The sequence below is a fragment of the Ciona robusta genome, chromosome 8 (assembly GCF_009617815.1).
Source record: "Ciona robusta chromosome 8, ASM961781v2".
Taxonomy (NCBI): domain Eukaryota; kingdom Metazoa; phylum Chordata; class Ascidiacea; order Phlebobranchia; family Cionidae; genus Ciona; species Ciona robusta.
The window spans coordinates 779775-800293 of NC_143242.1; the positions used below are offsets into that span (position 1 = coordinate 779775).

The 20519-nt window shown below is 33.2% G+C and overlaps 1 protein-coding gene and 1 pseudogene across 1 annotated transcript in view; both read right to left on the reverse strand.

Annotated features, from left to right (window-relative positions):
* Positions 1–267: 267 nt before the first annotated feature.
* The window catches only part of LOC149732025 (tropomodulin-1-like), a 39886-nt gene continuing 19634 nt past the window's right edge, over positions 268–20519 (reverse strand). The window contains exons 2-9 of the mRNA XM_089883556.1: positions 10792–10949; positions 6568–6669; positions 5558–5732; positions 4052–4164; positions 3856–3963; positions 1540–1668; positions 1188–1331; positions 268–865 (exon numbers count right to left, since the gene is read on the reverse strand). Coding sequence (XP_089739682.1) covers positions 671–865; positions 1188–1331; positions 1540–1668; positions 3856–3963; positions 4052–4164; positions 5558–5732; positions 6568–6669; positions 10792–10926 — 1101 coding nt within the window. The 5' untranslated portion in view covers positions 10927–10949 and the 3' untranslated portion in view covers positions 268–670. The remainder of the gene's footprint in view (positions 866–1187; positions 1332–1539; positions 1669–3855; positions 3964–4051; positions 4165–5557; positions 5733–6567; positions 6670–10791; positions 10950–20519) is intronic.
* Positions 6567–10286, reverse strand: LOC149732026 (zinc finger BED domain-containing protein 4-like; annotated as a pseudogene).

The window sequence follows — 20519 nt, forward strand, 5'->3', positions numbered from 1 at the left end:
TTCCCCTACTGTACTAATTCGTGGTATCCTCCCAAAATCATATATATTTTCGGTTTGGGAATATTTGACAGTATGTATGCACTGGGTCCCCCGTCTTGTCCCGCTATATATTGCTGTCTCCTTAAGCATCGCCGTAAATCCGCGCGTTAGTAAATTAATGTTACCCCACACAAACACTGTCGGGATTGGTGATGTATTACTGCAAGTTGAAGCTTTTAAAATTGTGCTTCAAGGAATCGGTTTTATTTTAACAAGCAACGTGACATATTCACTTTCTTTTTAATGTGTATTTTACATGCAAATACATGCGCTCAACATATGTAAGAAAGCAAGCAAAACACAGTACAAAGATGTAGATAGCAAAATCAAATATACATTGGGATAGATATAAATTCTAATCGAGTCCTATAATACATTTATTTTAAAATAGTCAGGAGCTATAAAAAATACAAACACAATACATATAAATAAGTACATTCGCAATCAGTAGTTTTCGAAGTAAACCTAGAATTAGAGCTTTAACTAAAATGCTAAATATGTTTTATTAAAGAATAATTTGTGTCTCTGTACATTGGTTAATAACAAAGTTCATGCAAAAAGAGAAAGCAGCAAAGTATTATCATTCCTTACACATACTCTTGATAAATGCCATGAACCAAAACAAACAAATTTATCGCCTTTTCTTGATAAAGGTTTTAGAAACCACACTTGATGGGTTGTAATTGACTCTGGTTTTACGCTTTATATCGTAATTACGGGTGAGGCAATCAGCCACTTTACCACGTGGACCTTGCAGATTAAATTGATATCCAAACTTCAACAAAGTTTTGTTGTTTTCCAAAATTTCGCACATTTCATTTTCCACCTAAAACCAAACATTACTTCTTTCACTACCAAACAAAATGAATTTAATGGCAACTTGGCAAAAGCCGTTAACACGCGTGCCTTTCGATGCTCAATAATGCTACTATTGTGATCCTATATGTTCTTGGGCCTGTCATTCAAAAGCAATTACTCTAACACAGTGTTCACTAATGGGTTGCCCAAGTTGTTGGCCATACGTTACAAAAACACATAAACTAAAACAAGTGAGTGTGCAAGAGGTGTAGGAAACAGAACACCTGTGTAATACCGACTGTAGTTTTCCAGCCACACAAAGATAAATAAATTATATTTATTTAAAGTACCTTGTTTCCAAACTGAGCTCTTTGATTATCAATGCGGAGTTCTTCAAGAACATCATTGTCTTCAAGTGTGGCTAAAATCGCAAGAATGCCATTTCCAGAAATAAAATTGCTTTCAACATTTAATACTTTTAGTGTTCTGTTTATCTGGAAAACAGGTATTACTATTTTAAAAAATAGTATAATTTTTTTTGCCAATACCTTTAAAGTGTTGCTCACACTAAATTAAACAAAATTATTGCTTAATCATTTTAACTAAATCTACTTTATAGGCAAGTTAAAGCCCACAATAGTATTCAAACAACCACAAACCTTTTTTTAACTTTAATCTTAATATGTTATATATTTTTGTTACCTTTAACATATCAGCTATTGCAAACGCCACAGAATCGTTTGTACGTGTGCTTGCAAGTGACCATGATGTGACACATGTGTTTACTTTTATTGCTTCGCAATAATCAACAAGAGTATGAATTGGGATATGCTAAAAAGAAGAACATGTTTAAGAAGTTTAGAAATTAGTTTCAATAATTTTATGAACTGTTTTCAGACAACTAAACTTTATGGCTGGTTCCCGTTTAAAAAACTTTATGTTGTGTAAAATTTAGAAACATTTTTCATACAGGGTATGTTTACGTAATATAAAAACATTTGTGAAAATTAAAAACTATATTAAAAGGCCTAAAGAGTCCGGACCACACTCATACAAGTTGGTTTTAAATGAAAATTTACACTTAATAAATACTATCTGTGGTACTTTTTTGTAAAAAAAATATTTAGTTTGGCTAAAAAAACGTTTTAAAAAGTACCAAAAATCTGCCTATTGTTGCGTCACTCGCGTGCACTATGACGTAAATTACGTCACGATCTTTTCTAATCGATCAGCTGATTTAGGCTTTACTAGCAGAAAATGAATTTATGTTTGCAGCAAAACAGAGTGTACCGTCGACATAGTGTTTTCTGTTACTTTTAAATTAAGAAATATGCGTAGGTATTGCCGTGGCCTGATTTTAGTTTAAAATTAATGTGTGTTTTTTTGTTTGTAAGTGTATTACAGTATTAGACTATTTAAATTTGTCATTTAACAATAATGTAAAAGTGTGTGATGTATAGTCAGGTAGAAGTATTTTATCTGAAGAAGTGACATAAGTGAAGATCCTCGTCCACTAGCAATAGGCATTGAGCCTTTCCAGCTTGAACCTGTACTTCCAGCAAGTGTTGGGGAAGTAGACAGGCCAAGTTAGCCTACCATGGAAAGCAAGTGAAGCTGAGAAAATCAAAAATACAATTTGGTTGATTGACCAAGAATAGCATTTATTAAAAAAGTGTGACATTTAATAAGTCTGTTGGTTAGTGTTGCACTGTCTTTTTCCCTGAATTTGTTGAAATTTGTGTAAACAGATATGTGTTGCAAATATGATATTCTTGACTGAGACCCGAGCATGGATACAAATTTAGCGAAATCAATTTACACCAATATAGTATTTATTGGTAGCCTTCAGACCAAGAAGATGGTCAATTACATGTTTATGATGCTTATTTTGTTTAAGCAGTATCGCTTCACAGCTGATCAGAACTTTGTTCGATAGGTACGGGAATGACTGGAAAAGGAAAACCGAAAGGTTCCATCAGTACTGATCAAAAGTATAAGCGAACAACATTTAGTGACAGTTCAACAACATTTGCAAGAATATTTCATCATTCAGTTTTGAATGGTCTTGTTTTATACAAAATGTGATTCATGCAAGAGTTATGTTGTTTTCATTCAACATTTCTAGAAATACACATTTAAGTATTGGATTATTTTCACTGTTTTAAATAAAGAACGCTTGTACCAGATGGTGGATTTGTTTCTTCTGTGTTCTTCTGCGCTGTGCAAATAAATGGTGCTTACTTGATCCGAACAAGTTTCCTTGCATATCCTAATGCAAACATATCATAGTAAAACCATCTGAAGTAAAATGTGCACTACAAATGTGAGATGACCAGCATACCAATGTAATGTTGCTTGCTTTTTTTCTATGCCCCACTCTTCCTTTTGAAAATGAGAACACACACACCTATATACATATATATATACTTATTATCGCTTTAGTCATTCTTGTCTTTCTATTTTAAACACAGCACCAATCAGGCATAATTACTCGGCTTGATAAACTCCCATAAGATATCTTTAAATACAGATATAAATATAGTCTATGTCATATTGGGAAAAAACGAAAAGAATTTAAAATCTGAACCCTGGAAAGTCACGAAAACTAATTCTCCACTAAGCTTAATAAGCTATTTTATGTGGTTATACACTGATCCCCAGGAAATAACTCACAATAAATTGCTGAAGCCATTTAAGTATTGTTAATACCTTAAAAACGTTTTGATTTGCTTATCTATCAAAACTGCACCAATAAACGGTAAACCGCTGATAGGCCGGGTTTTGCCTGTAAATGAAATATTGTATTGTGACGTCACAGTGCCCGCGAGTGACGTTTTTTACAACTTTGAAATTTGATTTTTTAAACATTTATTTCTTTTTAATTAAAGCGTTTTTTAACAAACTAGCTGTACATTTAGCATCAGTAGACATAAAACTTTACTCTTATGCAAAAAAACTGCGCAACCATGAGAACGGGGGCCGGACTCTTTAAGACTTGGTAAATTTAAGTTGACACACCTTTATGTTATTGAGGTTTACAGCTGTCAATGACTTGTCATTGTCCCTGATTCGTGAAAGAGTTTCCTCAACATCTGTTGGATTGGGTGGTTCACTTAAAGCTGTGACCTATATTAGATGTTTATGTAAAAGAAATAAGTTTATCTAAATGATTCACCACTTTATTAACCTACATAGAATAGAGGTCACAAATTACCTTCATTTCACATTTTGTGGTGCTTGTATACCCTGTCTTGTTAACTATTTTTGTTTCCATCAATGAACTGTAGAATTGATCTGTGTTCATCATTGTATGCATTCCCAATATTGCTGTAAATTTAATCAAGATTAACTTACATGACAGAATAAGAGTAATAGATACATTTCCCACTTTCTAGTAACATTTAAAACATGTGGAGCTTGACTACTTGAATCACTCAAACAGTTGCAGAACACATTACGGCATTGTGACTAAATTTGTGTAAACTTGTTACTGGACTTGCCTTTAAAAATTGGATGCTTATGTTACTGAGACTTCTTGTCCAAGTTATTAATGAAAATGCGGTTGTAGAAACCTCAGCAATGTTAACTTAGTTTATTCTGGTAAAAATCAAACCAGAACCTAAATATTGGAAACAGTTCTTTAATGACATCATTAAGAAAATTACTACAAACATCAAAACAAAACCTTACTTTTTTTCAAGGAACAAATATGTGATAGATTGCTTCCAATTAACTTAAACACCTATTTTGCTAGAGATTAATATGTACAATGTACCAAGAGGTAAAAAAAAGAAAACTTACAAAAACTATCATTTTTCGGGAATTTCCTTGACCATATATTATTACAGGTAAAGCCAGACATACACAAAGTTTGTAACCCTTTGTTTTTAAAAAAAAATGTATATATGGGCTCATGGTATGTTTGAGAATTATTTTGAAGTTGAAGACTTGTGTGTGTGTGGTCTAAACAAGGACCAAGGTTACTTTAAAGTAAAAGAATCGGTAAAAAATCAGTTTCACAAATGTAAAGAAATTATTTTGAGCACTCTTATGGGAGGCTTTAAAGCACAATAAATAAATGACCGAAGTCCGAAAATATGGGCTAGTATTGGACTAATACTCGCCAATCCTGGTTTTGCAGATTGTGTTTAAACGCTCTTGTTTTAAAGCTTTGGTGTTAATTTAATAATATTAATATACTGGAAAGTGGCAATCATTAAGTACATTGAACACAAATGAACAAACAATGTTATTACCCTAACCTATATCAATGCATTCATTTAACTATCTTTTCTTATCAATATATTGCAGTTTAAAACCTAACATCTCCATATGTGGCTAATACAGCACAAAAATATCCGAGTGCCCATGAATAGCCAGTATAAATGTATAAACAATTGAATATCTTGCAAACACGTCTTAAAATACACTTAAGATCAACAGCAGTGGTAGTGCAATGATCAGTCTATTTCTTAAATAAAACCTAATATCATGATTCGTGACACCCATCAAATAAGCCATAAAAAATATGTTTATACTTATGCCGGCATAAGCTTTTACCTTTTAAAACTTATGAGTAACTTTTTAGTTAGAAGCTTATGAATACCTCATATTGGTTTTAAATATAAAATAACAACCATGTTTCAGCATTACAACTACTGTCCAACATTGCTTAAAGAATTTTTGTCTGATCATTATGAATTGTATACATACCACATACCAGCAATATCTGTTAGCTCAGCCTCAGTTGCACTGTTTAAGCATTCTTCAAGTTCTGGATCAAGGTGCGACGGTGGAAGCGACTTTTCAGAAGCTTCAGTTTTTTCAAACACTTTTCCTCTTTTTATCCCAGCTTCATATGGAACTAAATCTTCTTTATCTTCAACGTTTTTGGCCTAAAACAAGTCAAGTGGGGTAATAAAAACAGAAAACATATATTTTCAATTTTTTCTCCAAGTAAATTTTTTTTAGTCAGGAGGAACAATATTCATGACACCATAATGACCAGAAAAGATTGAAGGATTTCTATGTTTATTAAAAATTTACTTAAAATTTTGTGCTGTTGATTTTACCCTGTCTTTGGAGTAAAAAAAACAATTGTGGAGCAATAAAAAACAATTGTTTTAAAATCAACTTAACTTTATAAAAAGAAGAAAACAATTACCAATAAAATACAAGGAAATAATACAAATATTACTTATATAGCTTAGGTATTATGTAGTCTATACTTTTTAAGACACCTCAATCAATTTTATCACAAAGTTAATAGCCTACTCATTGGGGTCAACAAAAACAATTGGACAATCTTAAAGTAAAAAAAAGAAAAAAAGGGTATGAAATGTTCTTAAATTTAAAATTAAAATATACCAGCAGCAAGGTATTTAAATATGTAGCAAATAACTGCATTTATATTAAGTTTAACTCGAAAGGCCTTCTCACAAGAAGTTTAGCAAACCCAATAAAAAGAATTTTTGGTCAATTTTTTGTTTGGTTTAGTAATTTGTGTGTTTACCGAAAAAACAATTACAACTAATAATAAAAGTTAGGATAAAAAAATAAATGTCTATTTTACCCACAAAAGCTAGAGGGGGGGGTTGTTCTTTCTTACCCCAAGTACCCCACTGTTTTTATGACCCCACTTGACTATACATATTATTTTTTTGTTTACAAATTAGTAAAAAGCAAATTAAAACAACAAAAATAATGTATGCATCACATGCACATCTATACCTCTTCTTCAATGTAAGTAATTAACTTTTCCCGATCTAATGGCCCTGTTGGATCTTTTTTCGTTTGATCTTTTTGACGAAATCCTGCTGGTAGCAACTGATTCTACAAATAGAAAGTATTTGGCAAGGTTAAGAATAGAAGACGAAATCAGGTTAATCTTATTGCAACTACAGATGCAAGCAATGCAATAAATAAATTTACTCTACCCAAAGAAAGGCAGCAGGGGTTCAAACAAAAAAATGAAAATGGGGTTTCAAATGCACCAGGAGGTAGCAAAAATCTTTTTTATTTAAACATAGTAATTGGCTATTGAAGAATTAGCGTTTGCAATTGTCAGTGTGATAAAAACAGATGTAAATAGCCCCGCAGCCAAGCAATGGTTCACCATATCTCTTATTACAAGAAAATAAATCCAAAATAATAGTTACAATAAATGTTACTTGTGTTATATTTAGAAAGAAGCATAGGCGTCAAAACATTAAGCATTCTGACGAAAAACCTGGGTGGCGAGAGAGCACTTATGTTTTAGGTTATGACGTCATACGATAGTGATACGTAACTGTCTAGAAACCGCATTTATACTGACGCGAGGCTGCGATGGCCCGTACGAAGGCATTACAATTAGGCTAAACAAACAATAACCCCGTTAAACAGGCGATGTTACTGCATACCTAACATAAGCGCGTTACATAATGAAGTAAACAAGCGCATACGATTAGCGTATTTTATAAAATAAACCAGTCGGAAAGGTAGTTTGCGCCGGCACCCCGGGTTTTGGCGCCTATGGAAAGAAGTAGCCTAGTTAAGCAAAAATGAAAGATTGTAGAAACACCCCTTTATCAGTGATAATGTCACCCTCATTGGTAAAAAAAAAAACGCCCACAGGTCCAGAGCTGCGATTGGACTGACACTTAGTCCAATTTCAGTTATTTACATTTTCTTGTCACAGGATAATTGTTAAGTTTAGCGATGTGTCAGTGTCGCGAAACGGAGATTCGCCACATGCGGACACGCCTTCCTATATTTTGGTAACATATTAAAAAATAGATGTCCGGCGCCTTGGCATAGTGGTTAGCGCGTCTGCCTGTAACCCAGAAGTAATGGGTTCTCAACGCTGCTCCATTGTGGGCGTATCGTTTGTAGTTGATTTAAATTTTGTTCGGCAACGATCGTTTGTAGTTGATTTAAATTGAAATTCTGTGACTTAAAATCAACTACAATACGACTGCTTTTAATAAATGTGACTGATTGGCGATTGCGCAAGTTGTTGCAATCTTTATCTATATTATCGTACGCGTACCTACATTCTGACGAAAGGATCAATCGTTTACCGAGCCAGACTACAGGAACGGTAAATCAACAAAGGAAATGCGACAAAATTTACCAACGGGCATAAATTAATTTGATATTTTATTGGTCATTTTGACATCGTCAAGCAGCTTAGACAATAAATTGGATAATTCGTGATCGTAGAAAATTGGTTTGTTACAAAGTGCCAATGTTACGGGAAGATTACCCGCTGTTATGACTAGGGATGTGCCGAGCCAACCCGAACTCAAAAGCTCATGCCCAAGCATCTCCTTTTTTGACGCTTGGCTGAAAACTGGGCCGAGCGCCGAACCTTATGCTACTGCTATAATATTGCACTCGAGAGCGAAAAAATGTTAAAAATAAAAAAAAGTGAAGCTACTAAGAGATAACGAGAAGAGTCAGCGTAGCTTTCTCTTTAATTATTTTTCGTTCGTTGTGAATTTGCCGTCTCGTGCCTATTACTTTCTTTCGCTAGGAATTGGAACATGTTTTATTTAATTGTTACGTCACTGGTCCTATAACAACATAACTATTAATTATGACGTTTCATAATATAATAATCGGGAGTAATGTGCCCACTTCTAACCAACCACGAGATCAAAACATCGTGTATGAGCATCACAATTTTACGCTCTGCGCCAGAGTAGGAAATAAAGGAAGACGCGTGCGGTAGCATACTTTCCACACGTAACAAGGGAAGCAATCGTTGTAAATTTATTCTCGTGAAAAATGCCGTAATAAAACTTTGGTTTTCGTGGGATGCCATCAAACAAAGTTTTTTGGCTTCTGTCCAAGCCCGACCAGGACGATACTTTGTAATATCATATTACAATCTCTGTTGGTTCTAATTTACTGATAGCGTCGCTCCTAGCTCTTATATTTGCATTAATTAAAATTCACATCATTGCGATTTACCTGCATTTAAACTAATCATCAGAAACAAAAATTATACACAAACTACAGATTGTATGGAAACTGTCACCGCCATGTTCTTGAGCTGGCTGGAGATAAAAACTTAATACAAAGTATTTTCACATAAAGGTATTTAAAATTCACTAAATGACCATGATCATAAACTTTGTACCTTATCCTTTCGTGGATGATGCGGAAATATTTAAGCCTGACATTTAGTAGAAAGCAACGAAATTGGAGTATTTTTCACGCCAGGAAACTTGGAGGTTCATTTAACCTTTGTCACATCAAAGCGCTTCGCATTGCTGTGTATAAACAAGAGCTTTTCAGCATTCCGTGGTAACAGTTTGTTACGTTTATCCTTGTAAACCATGCCTGCCTCACTGAACATTCTTTCGCTATACACTGATGATGCAGGGGCACAAAGATATTTTTTGCCCCTAAAAGAAGAAGAGGAAATGTTGCTGCATTACTTTGCCACGAAGTGTGAGGATCATCTCTTCTTTGTATTACAGATAAGGTTAGGTACGATCCAAGTTCGGAAATGATTTCAGTGAGCTGGGCTTATGTTGGGCTATGAGATGAGGTAAACATTTGGCACCTTCGCCCTCAAGGATAATTTCAGTAAAACACAACCAATAGTCCGTGTTAGATGAATTCAAAGTGCTTGGACTTCCTTTAACCGATGAATGTTCTGTTTGGTTTCCAGAATCGCCTGCACTGTTTAGAATTTAAGCCTCTTCAATCAGTAGAATCTTTGTACTTCTCTTTGTAGTTTCTCCTTCCAAAAATGCAGTTTTAAATCTGGAATCGATTAGACTGGAAATCAGCATATTTTTATCTTTTAAGATTGATGCATTTGCATCCATAAATCTTTTTTTACCTTCTGTTCTTTGGTAGTTCGCACACCAGAATATTGCCCTGGTTTTGACAAGTAAGGTTGCAGTGAAATTACGATGGGAATTACTAGGGATGTTCTGAAGTTGTAAAAGCTCGGGTTCGCCGAGCTTCAACGAAAAGCTCGACACAAGCCCGAGCACCATCCTATGACGTCATTAAGGAGAAAGGCGTACGAGAATGCGTTCCTATTCAGTCGAAAAGCGTTGCTAGTCAAAATACTAAAGAACACTTGGTTTGCCGTTAAAGAGACCTCTTGTTTCGTAGTTTTCAATAAAAAATATTTAATTAAAAAGTATTTATAACTGTTGCGGCCAGTGGTGCAACCAGCGCGTTCAAAAAGGCCAAAAGGGTCTGTCATACAGATAAAAAACATCGTTATCTCTGACGCGATATAAACGGTTTAGATATTTGTCTTGCACGCACTGTCTTGCACGCGGTTAATTAAGACTAATATTACATTGTTTATACTAAATTAGAAACGTCTTTTTAATAAATGAAACATTGGTGTAGGTTTTACACTTTTACTCATGTCCATCGTGGATAATCTAACGAATATTTACGTCAGAATACCTTTGATAAACCATTACAATTGTCATATCACATTACAATTGTCATGTTTTCCAACAATCTCGTTTTATTCGCTTTCATACGATCTGTAGTTTGTGTATAAATTTTGTTTCTGATAATTTGTTTAAATGTAGGCAAATGGCCATAATAGCGATTGACCACTTGATTATTTTGACTGCAGAAGCTTGAAAACAGGTTGCATATTTGCAATCAAAAACAGATTTGTTAAGTACCACACGGTCAACGCATGCTGAAATTTCCATTTTCTTATTGTCACGTCGTTAATGTTATCAGTTTTTTTAGCAGAAATGTATATTTTTATGAAAACATTACAAAAATAATAATAAATTTACTAAAATTACATATTTTTTGTTAATTCGTATACGGAGTAAGCTTCCATGCTATTATATTTCGTGCGTGGTACTGAGTGCAACAGTAACAACAAAAACATTACAACCTTTTTTAATTTAAAAGAATAAAAGAAAAAACAGTAAATTAATTTTTAAATAACAAACCATTTTATAATATACCTACATCAGGGTCTAAATCTTCTAATTCCAAAGTCAACTGTTCAATTTCATCCTCAGTTAAATCCTTTAAAATTTCATCCTCGTTAATATTCAGATACTTTTCTTGTTCTTGCTTTATAAACTCATAAACTTCAGCCATTTTAAACTGTCGGTACTGCTACACTAAAGACAAACTTGTTTTAAATACTTTACTAAATATAAATACATTTTATATTAAAACGACCCTACGTATGACCTGCTCCCTTGGGTAAATACTAAAACATGCAAGCTGCGCATAATTTATTTTTATTATTAACCCTCAGGCATATTCTGTTGTATATTTATCTGGTCCTAGGTGGTTAATGCTTTAACGCTCAGGCTGGAAGCTTTCCGAAAATCCCCTTAGTATGACGTAGTTAGATATTTCTATGAGGTCGTCGAGCGTGTCGATGTTATTGCACAATTTTATTTAACTGTTTGGTGTTATTTAATAGTTTGAGGTAGGCCTGGAGCATATTTGTTGTTTAGTGTTATTTTAAAGTTGGAAGTAGGCCTGGAGCATATTTGTTGTTTAGTGTTATTAAATTGTTTAGTGTTATTTTAAAGTTGGAGGTAGGCCTGGAGCATATTTGTTGTTTAGTGTTATTTTAAAGTTGGAAGTAGGTCTGGAGCATATTTGTTATTTCGTGTTATTAAATTGTTTAGTGTTTTTTCAAAGTTGGAAGTAGGCCTGGAGCATATTTGTTGTTTCGTGTTATTTTAAAGTTTGAGGTAGGCCTGGAGCATATTTGTTGTTTCGTGTTATTTTAAAGTTGGAAGTAGGCCTGGAGCATATTTGTTGTTTAGTGTTATTTTAAAGTTGGAGGTAGGCCTGGAGCATATTTGTTGTTTAGTGTTATTTTAAAGTTGGAGGAAGGCCTGGAGCATATTTGTTGTTTCGTGTTATTAAATTGTTTAGTGTTATTTTAAAGTTAGAGGTAGGCCTGCAGCATATTTGTTGTTTAGTGTTATTTTAAAGTTGGAAGTAGGCCTGGAGCATATTTGTTGTTAAGTGTTATTTAAAAGTTTGAGGTAGGCCTGGAGCATATTGGTTGTTTCGTGTTATTAAATTGTTTAGTGGTATTTTAAAGTTGGAGGTAGGCCTGGAGCATATTTGTTGTTTAGTGTTATTTTAAAGTTGGAGGTAGGCCTGGAGCATATTTGTTGTTTCGTGTTATTTTAAAGTTGGAGGTAGGCCTGGAGCATATTTGTTGTTTAGTGTTATTTTAAAGTTGGAAGTAGGCCTGGAGCATATTTGTTATTTCGTGTTATTAAATTGTTTAGTGTTTTTTCAAAGTTGGAAGTAGGCCTGGAGCATATTTGTTGTTTCGTGTTATTTTAAAGTTTGAGGTAGGCCTGGAGCATATTTGTTGTTTCGTGTTATTAAATTGTTTAGTGTTATTTAAAAGTTTGAGGTAGGCCTGGAGCATATTTGTTGTTTAGTGTTATTTTAAAGTTGGAGGAAGGCCTGGAGCATATTTGTTGTTTCGTGTTATTAAATTGTTTAGTGTTATTTTAAAGTTAGAGGTAGGCCTGCAGCATATTTGTTGTTTAGTGTTATTTTAAAGTTGGAAGTAGGCCTGGAGCATATTTGTTGTTAAGTGTTATTTAAAAGTTTGAGGTAGGCCTGGAGCATATTGGTTGTTTCGTGTTATTAAATTGTTTAGTGGTATTTTAAAGTTGGAGGTAGGCCTGGAGCATATTTGTTGTTTAGTGTTATTTTAAAGTTGGAGGTAGGCCTGGAGCATATTTGTTGTTTCGTGTTATTTTAAAGTTGGAGGTAGGCCTGGAGCATATTTGTTGTTTAGTGTTATTTTAAAGTTGGAAGTAGGCCTGGAGCATATTTGTTATTTCGTGTTATTAAATTGTTTAGTGTTTTTTCAAAGTTGGAAGTAGGCCTGGAGCATATTTGTTGTTTCGTGTTATTTTAAAGTTTGAGGTAGGCCTGGAGCATATTTGTTGTTTCGTGTTATTAAATTGTTTAGTGTTATTTAAAAGTTTGAGGTAGGCCTGGAGCATATTTGTTGTTTAGTGTTATTTTAAAGTTGGAGGTAGGCCTGGAGCATATTTGTTGTTTAGTGTTATTTTAAAGTTGGAAGTAGGCCTGGAGCATATCTGTTGTTTAGTGTTATTTTAAAGTTGGAAGTAGGCCTGGAGCATATTTGTTGTTTAGTGTTATTTTAAAGTTGGAGGTAGGCCTGGAGCATATTTGTTGTTTAGTGTTATTTTAAAGTTGGAGGAAGGCCTGGAGCATATTTGTTGTTTCGTGTTATTAAATTGTTTAGTGTTATTTTAAAGTTAGAGGTAGGCCTGCAGCATATTTGTTGTTTAGTGTTATTTTAAAGTTGGAGGTAGGCCTGGAGCATATTTGTTGTTTGGTGTTATTTTAAAGTTGGAAGTAGGCCTGGAGCATATCTGTTGTTTAGTGTTATTTTAAAGTTGGAAGTAGGCCTGGAGCATATTTGTTGTTTAGTGTTATTAAATTGTTTAGTGTTATTTTAAAGTTGGAAGTAGGCCTGGAGCATATTTGTTGTTTAGTGTTATTTTAAAGTTGGAAGTAGGCCTGGAGCATATTTTTTGTTTAGTGTTATTAAATTGTTTAGTGTTATTTTAAAGTTGGAAGTAGGCCTGGAGCATATTTGTTGTTTCGTGTTATTAAATTGTTAGTGTTATTTTAAAGTTGGAGGTAGGCCTGAAGCATATTTGTTGTTTAGTGTTATTTTAAAGTTGGAGGTAGGCCTGGAGCATATTTGTTGTTTAGTGTTATTTTAAAGTTGGAAGTAGGCCTGGAGCATATCTGTTGTTTAGTGTTATTTTAAAGTTGGAAGTAGGCCTGGAGCATATTTGTTGCAAAAAAAATTGTCTCATCCCTAAGTATTTCTGAATACGTTTACGTTTGTATGAGCGTTTAAAAAGCAGATATTTAAACGGTTGCAAACCGAAAACAAAGGGTTGCAAAGACTTCCTTTTTTTCTGTTTTTTTTTGCAACCCTAACGTTTAGTAAAACTTTACGCCTATGGCAATAGGCATGAGCAATATACAATCTGTTAAGATGATTGCTTCTAAATTTTGAAACAGGTAATGTCCTATATATAATAATGTTATTGATAAATGTTATGTGTGCTGACCGAATGCCTCAATTAGGTTGTTACGTTACAGGTATGGCCGTATGGGTGCTTTCCATACCTGTACATAACTACCGATATCGATGTGTTCAATTCAACTGATTTATTTTGTTGTATTTATGCTAATACATATTTCACAATATCAGTAAAGTAGTATCTAGTATGCTGCTGGCGTTGTGGCTTAGTGGTTTAGGCGCCTGCATTGCAACCAAAGTGTGCCCGATAGCCAGGCAAGTAGATTATTGTAGATAAGATTCAAAACATAGATTATTGTTGCTACCGCAGGCCAATGGAAGTGGTGAATTAAAACTTTTGGTTTGATTTACGCATACATTAAGCCACTGGCGTCGATTTATATGGTGCAGGGTATGCAGGCCTACCCTGAGAAAAAAATATTGGAAGTACAGGGTAATAATACAAATATATTAGTTATACAACCTATGCACTATGTAGTCTCTATTTTCTCAGAAACCTCAACTTTCCTTTTTTTTTTCTTTTATAGTTTTACTTCACTACTTCCTTTTAAACATAAGCTTACCCGCAAATAACATTTATTAGACTAAAAAAAAGCCCTTTAATTTAATAACCTATATAAACCACAAGAAGTAACCAGAGCATTACACTTGATTTACTTAAATTATAAATTTATGGTTTTAACTAAATTATAAAGACTTTTGAAAATCTAAATGACATCTTAACTTTATCTAAAGTAAATTCAGCAATAATCATAAAAATGACCTAATTAAACATCCTTAACTTAAAACATAAATTACATTATTAGAAAATGTGGGCAAAGCTGTAAAATGTCTGATTTTGATACTTAATTACCTTTAAAATCAATTAAATCATTAATTAAAATAATTTAATTTACATTTTAAAATTAATTTTATCACAAAGTTAGTATTGGTTGGGGTAGAAAAAACGGGTAACACTAATAGAGGGAAAAGGGAAAAGAGGGAAAAGGGGGAAATCGACACTACAAGGGGAAATAGGGAAAAGAGGGGAAAAGGGAAAACTTGCATTCCTAAAGGAGAGGAACAGGAAAAGAGGGAAAACAGGGAAATGCTGCTTAGTAAAAAAATTAGATTTTTTTATATTTTATTTACTTAACTTTGATAATTAGAAAAAGGGAACAGGAGAAAATCAATACTAACCCAAGGGAAAAGATAAAAAGTAAAGAAAACAGGGAAAACAGGGAAAACGGTGGAAAAAAAAAGAGGGAAAAAGGGAAAAGGAAAACAGGGAAACAGTTGAAAAGAGGGAAAAGTGGGAAAAGATGGGAACAGTCCTAAGGAGGGAAAACAGGAAAAGGGAGGTAACAATGTTATAACGCATAAGCATTGCTTTAAATAATACATTTACAATTAGAACTTTATATGCTGGTGGTGTTTGTATGTCGTGATTATCAACAAAGATAAAAAATAATCTCCAAATAAATTAAATAAAAAAACCTTGGGGACATGTCTTCTTTATATCGGAGCCACATCTTATTTCTTCTCTGTGTAAAAAAAAGTTACTTCACATGAATTCGAAGCGACAATTAAATACTCACCACTCCTAAATATTTTGTCAACATTGAAATGATTGGGGTTTGTTTCGACATGCTTGCTTCCAATATACACGGTTTGGAGAAACTACAAAACTAACACCTAAAAGCACTGAGAAAAAATAGTAGAGTAATTTCATGAAAAATTAAAAGAAGTTTGTTTATATCCCTATACTCAAAGAGGGAAAAGTTTGTTTATATCCCTATACTAAAAGAGGAAAAAGGGAAAACTTGCATTCCTAAAAGAGGGGAAAAGGAAAAGAGGGAAAACAGGGAAATGCTGCTTAGTAAAAAAATTAGATTTTTTTATATTTTATTTACTTAACTTTGATAATTAGAAAAAGGGAACAGGAGAAAATCAATACTAACCCAAGGGAAAAGATAAAAAGTAAAGAAAACAGGGAAAACAGGGAAAACGGTGGAAAAAAAAAGAGGGAAAAAGGGAAAAGGAAAACAGGGAAACAGTTGAAAAGAGGGAAAAGTGGGAAAAGATGGGAACAGTCCTAAGGAGGGAAAACAGGAAAAGGGAGGGAAGACAGTTTTCCCCTCTTCCCTTTTTTTCTATTTTCCTTTCGCCCCTCCTTTTCCCTGTTTCCCTCTTTTCTTCATTTTTCATCTTTTCCCTTGTTAGTATTAATTTTCTGCTGTTCCCTTTTTCTAATTTCAAAGTTAAGTAAATAAAATCAAATTAAAAAAATATCGTTTTTTTACTAAGCAGCATTTCCCTGTTTTCCCTCTTTTCCTTTTCCCCTTTTTTAGAAATGCAAGTTTACCCTTTTCCTCTCTTTTCCCTTTTCCCTCTTTTCCCTTTTCTCTTTTAGTGTTACCCAGAAAAAACAAAAACAGAAAAAAACACAGTTGTTTTTCATTACAAATACCTGCATTCATAATAAATTTATCACGAAAGGCCTTCTCACAAAAAAAGATTTGGAAACCCCATTAACAGTTTTTTTTGTCAATTTTTTGTTTGATTTAATAATTTGTGCTTTACCGAAAAAATAATTACCACCTAGAAGAACAGTTAAAATAAAAAATAAGCCCAATAAATTTCCTTTTTACCCACAAAAGCTGTTTGCGATAAAATAATTTTTTAGCGGGCTAGGAGGGTTGTCCTTTCTTACCCCAAGTAGCCCATTGTTTTTTATTACCCCACTTTACTATAGCCTTTATTGTCTTAGGAAGCCTAAAGAACCACAGATTTTGTTTGTGAGCAATGTAGTTTTCAGATTGATACTGGCAGAATACATTACTTTACAACTGTACACTATAACTGTAAGTCTGTAATCCTATTATAAATCTAAATTGGAATATAGTCAAGTGGGATAATAAAAAACGGAAAACATAAACTTTCGATTTTTTTTCTATGTAATAAATATAAACAAAAATATTTTAAGTTGTATAACCTATATAAAGCTCAACAAGTAACTGCAGTACTACACTTAAATTAAGTAAATGTTTTAAATCTAAAGTACAGTCTAAACTAAAGCAGCATAATTTAAAAATGACCTGCAACTAAACAGTCTTAACCTAAAACATAAATTACATCATCAGAAAATGTAGGCAAAACTGTAAATAACTGTTTTTAATACTTGATTACCTTTAGAAATAATTAAATCAATAATTTATTTGAAATACTATACCTTTAAAATCAGTTTTATCACAAATTTAATATTGGTTGTGGTAGAAAAAATAAAAACAGAAAAAAACAGTTGCTTTTTTTACCCCTGTTTTATAAGGCAATATCGGGGTAAAAAAAACAAGAAAAAGAGGTGTATATCAAATATTCTTAAAAATTTAAACATACAAGTAGCAAGTTACTTAAATATGTAGCAAATAACTGCATTAATAATAAGTTTATCACGAAAGCCCTTCTCACAAAAAAAAGTTTAACAAGCCCTATAAAAAGTTTTCAATTTTTTGTTTAATTTAGTAATTTGTGTTTTACCGAAAAAGAATTATCATTTAGAATTAAAGTTAGTATAAAAAATATGCCACATAAATATTGTTTTTACCCAGAAAAGTTGTTTGCAATAAATTGTGTTTTTTTAGCGGGCTAGGAGGTTTGTCCTTTCTTACCCCAAGTACCCCATTGTGTTTTATTAAGCCACTTTACTATAAAGTAAAAAAAAACTTATTGAGTTAAACCCCATTATAGCACACAACACAACCAATTGAACACATAAAATGGGTAGTACAATAACTAGTAACCCTTCGTTAACCTACATTTTTCTTTGTGATCCCTGGCAGCAGCAGCAGTCTCTGTATGTATGCATTGGCATTAATACAACAAAATAAATAAGTTGAATTGAACACATCGATATCGGTAGTTATGTACAGGTATGGAAAGCACCCATACGGCCATACCTGTAACGTAACAACCTAATTGAGGCATTCGGTCAGCACACATAACATTTATCAACAACATCATAATATATAGGACATTACCTGATTCAAAATTTAGAAGCAATCATCTTAACAGATTGTATATTGCTCATGCCTATTGCCATAGGCGTAAAGTTTTACTAAACGTTAGGGTTGCAAAAAAACAGAAAAAAAGGAAGTCTTTGCAACCCTTTGTTTTCGGTTTGCAACCGTTTAAATATGTGCTTTTTAAACGCTCATACAAACGTAAACGTATTCAGAAATACTTAGGGATGAGACAAATTAAAATTTCGGCGAGTCCGTGTAATGAGAAACGGTCAAATTCGATTGCCCCGCCAGTGACGTCACAGTTGCAACAAATATGCTCCAGGCCTACCTCCAACTTTAAAATAACACTAAACAACAAATATGCTCCAGGCCTACCTCCAACTTTAAAATAATACTAAACAATTTAATAACACTAAACAACAAATATGCTCCAGGCCTACTTCCAACTTTAAAATAACACTAAACAACAAATATGCTCCAGGCCTACTTCCAACTTTAAAATAACACTAAACAACAAATATGCTCCAGGCCTACCTCCAACTTTAAAATAACACCAAACAATTTAATAACACTAAACAACAAATATGCTCCAGGCCTACTTCCAACTTTAAAATAACACTAAACAACAAATATGCTCCAGGCCTACCTCCAACTTTAAAATAACACTAAACAATTTAATAACACGAAACAACAAATATGCTCCAGGCCTACCTCCAACTTTAAAATAACACTAAACAATTTAATAACACGAAACAACAAATATGCTCCAGGCCTACCTCAAACTTTTAAATAACACTAAACAATTTAATAACACTAAACAACAAATATGCTCCAGGCCTACCTCCAACTTTAAAATAACACTAAACAATTTAATAACACGAAACAACAAATATGCTCCAGGCCTACTTCCAACTTTAAAATAACACTAAACAATTTAATAACACTAAACAACAAATATGCTCCAGGCCTACCTCCAACTTTAAAATAACACTAAACAATTTAATAACACGAAACAACAAATATGCTCCAGGCCTACCTCAAACTTTTAAATAACACTAAACAACAAATATGCTCCAGGCCTACTTCCAACTTTAAAATAACACTAAACAACAAATATGCTCCAGGCCTACCTCCAACTTTAAAATAACACTAAACAACAAATATGCTCCAGGCCTACTTCCAACTTTAAAATAACACTAAACAACAAATATGCTCCAGGCCTACTTCCAACTTTAAAATAACACTAAACAACAAATATGCTCCAGGCCTACCTCCAACTTTAAAATAACACTAAACAATTTAATAACACTAAACAACAAATATGCTCCAGGCCTACTTCCAACTTTAAAATAACACTAAACAATTTAACAACACTAAACAACAAATATGCTCCAGGCCTACCTCCAACTTTAAAATAACACTAAACAATTTAATAACACGAAACAACAAATATGCTCCAGGCCTACCTCAAACTTTTAAATAACACTAAACAACAAATATGCTCCAGGCCTACTTCCAACTTTAAAATAACACTAAACAACAAATATGCTCCAGGCCTACCTCCAACTTTAAAATAACACTAAACAACAAATATGCTCCAGGCCTACTTCCAACTTTAAAATAACACTAAACAACAAATATGCTCCAGGCCTACCTCCAACTTTAAAATAACACTAAACAATTTAATAACACTAAACAACAAATATGCTCCAGGCCTACTTCCAACTTTAAAATAACACTAAACAACAAATATGCTCCAGGCCTACCTCCAACTTTAAAATAACACTAAACAATTTAATAACACTAAACAACAAATATGCTCCAGGCCTACTTCCAACTTTAAAATAACACTAAACAATTTAACAACACTAAACAACAAATATGCTCCAGGCCTACCTCCAACTTTAAAATAACACTAAACAATTTAATAACACGAAACAACAAATATGCTCCAGGCCTACCTCAAACTTTTAAATAACACTAAACAACAAATATGCTCCAGGCCTACTTCCAACTTTAAAATAACACTAAACAACAAATATGCTCCAGGCCTACCTCCAACTTTAAAATAACACTAAACAACAAATATGCTCCAGGCCTACTTCCAACTTTAAAATAACACTAAACAACAAATATGCTCCAGGCCTACCTCCAACTTTAAAATAACACTAAACAACAAATATGCTCCAGGCCTACTTCCAACTTTAAAATAACACTAAACAACAAATATGCTCCAGGCCTACCTCCAACTTTAAAATAACACTAAACAATTTAATAACACTAAACAACAAATATGCTCCAGGCCTACTTCCAACTTTAAAATAACACTAAACAACAAATATGCTCCAGGCCTACCTCCAACTTTAAAATAACACTAAACAACAAATATGCTCCAGGCCTACCTCCAACTTTAAAATAACACTAAACAATTTAATAACACTAAACAACAAATATGCTCCAGGCCTACTTCCAACTTTAAAATAACACTAAACAACAAATATGCTCCAGGCCTACCTCAAACTTTTAAATAACACCAAACAGTTAAATAAAATTGTGCAATAACATCGACACGCTCGACGACCTCATAGAAATATCTAACTACGTCATACTAA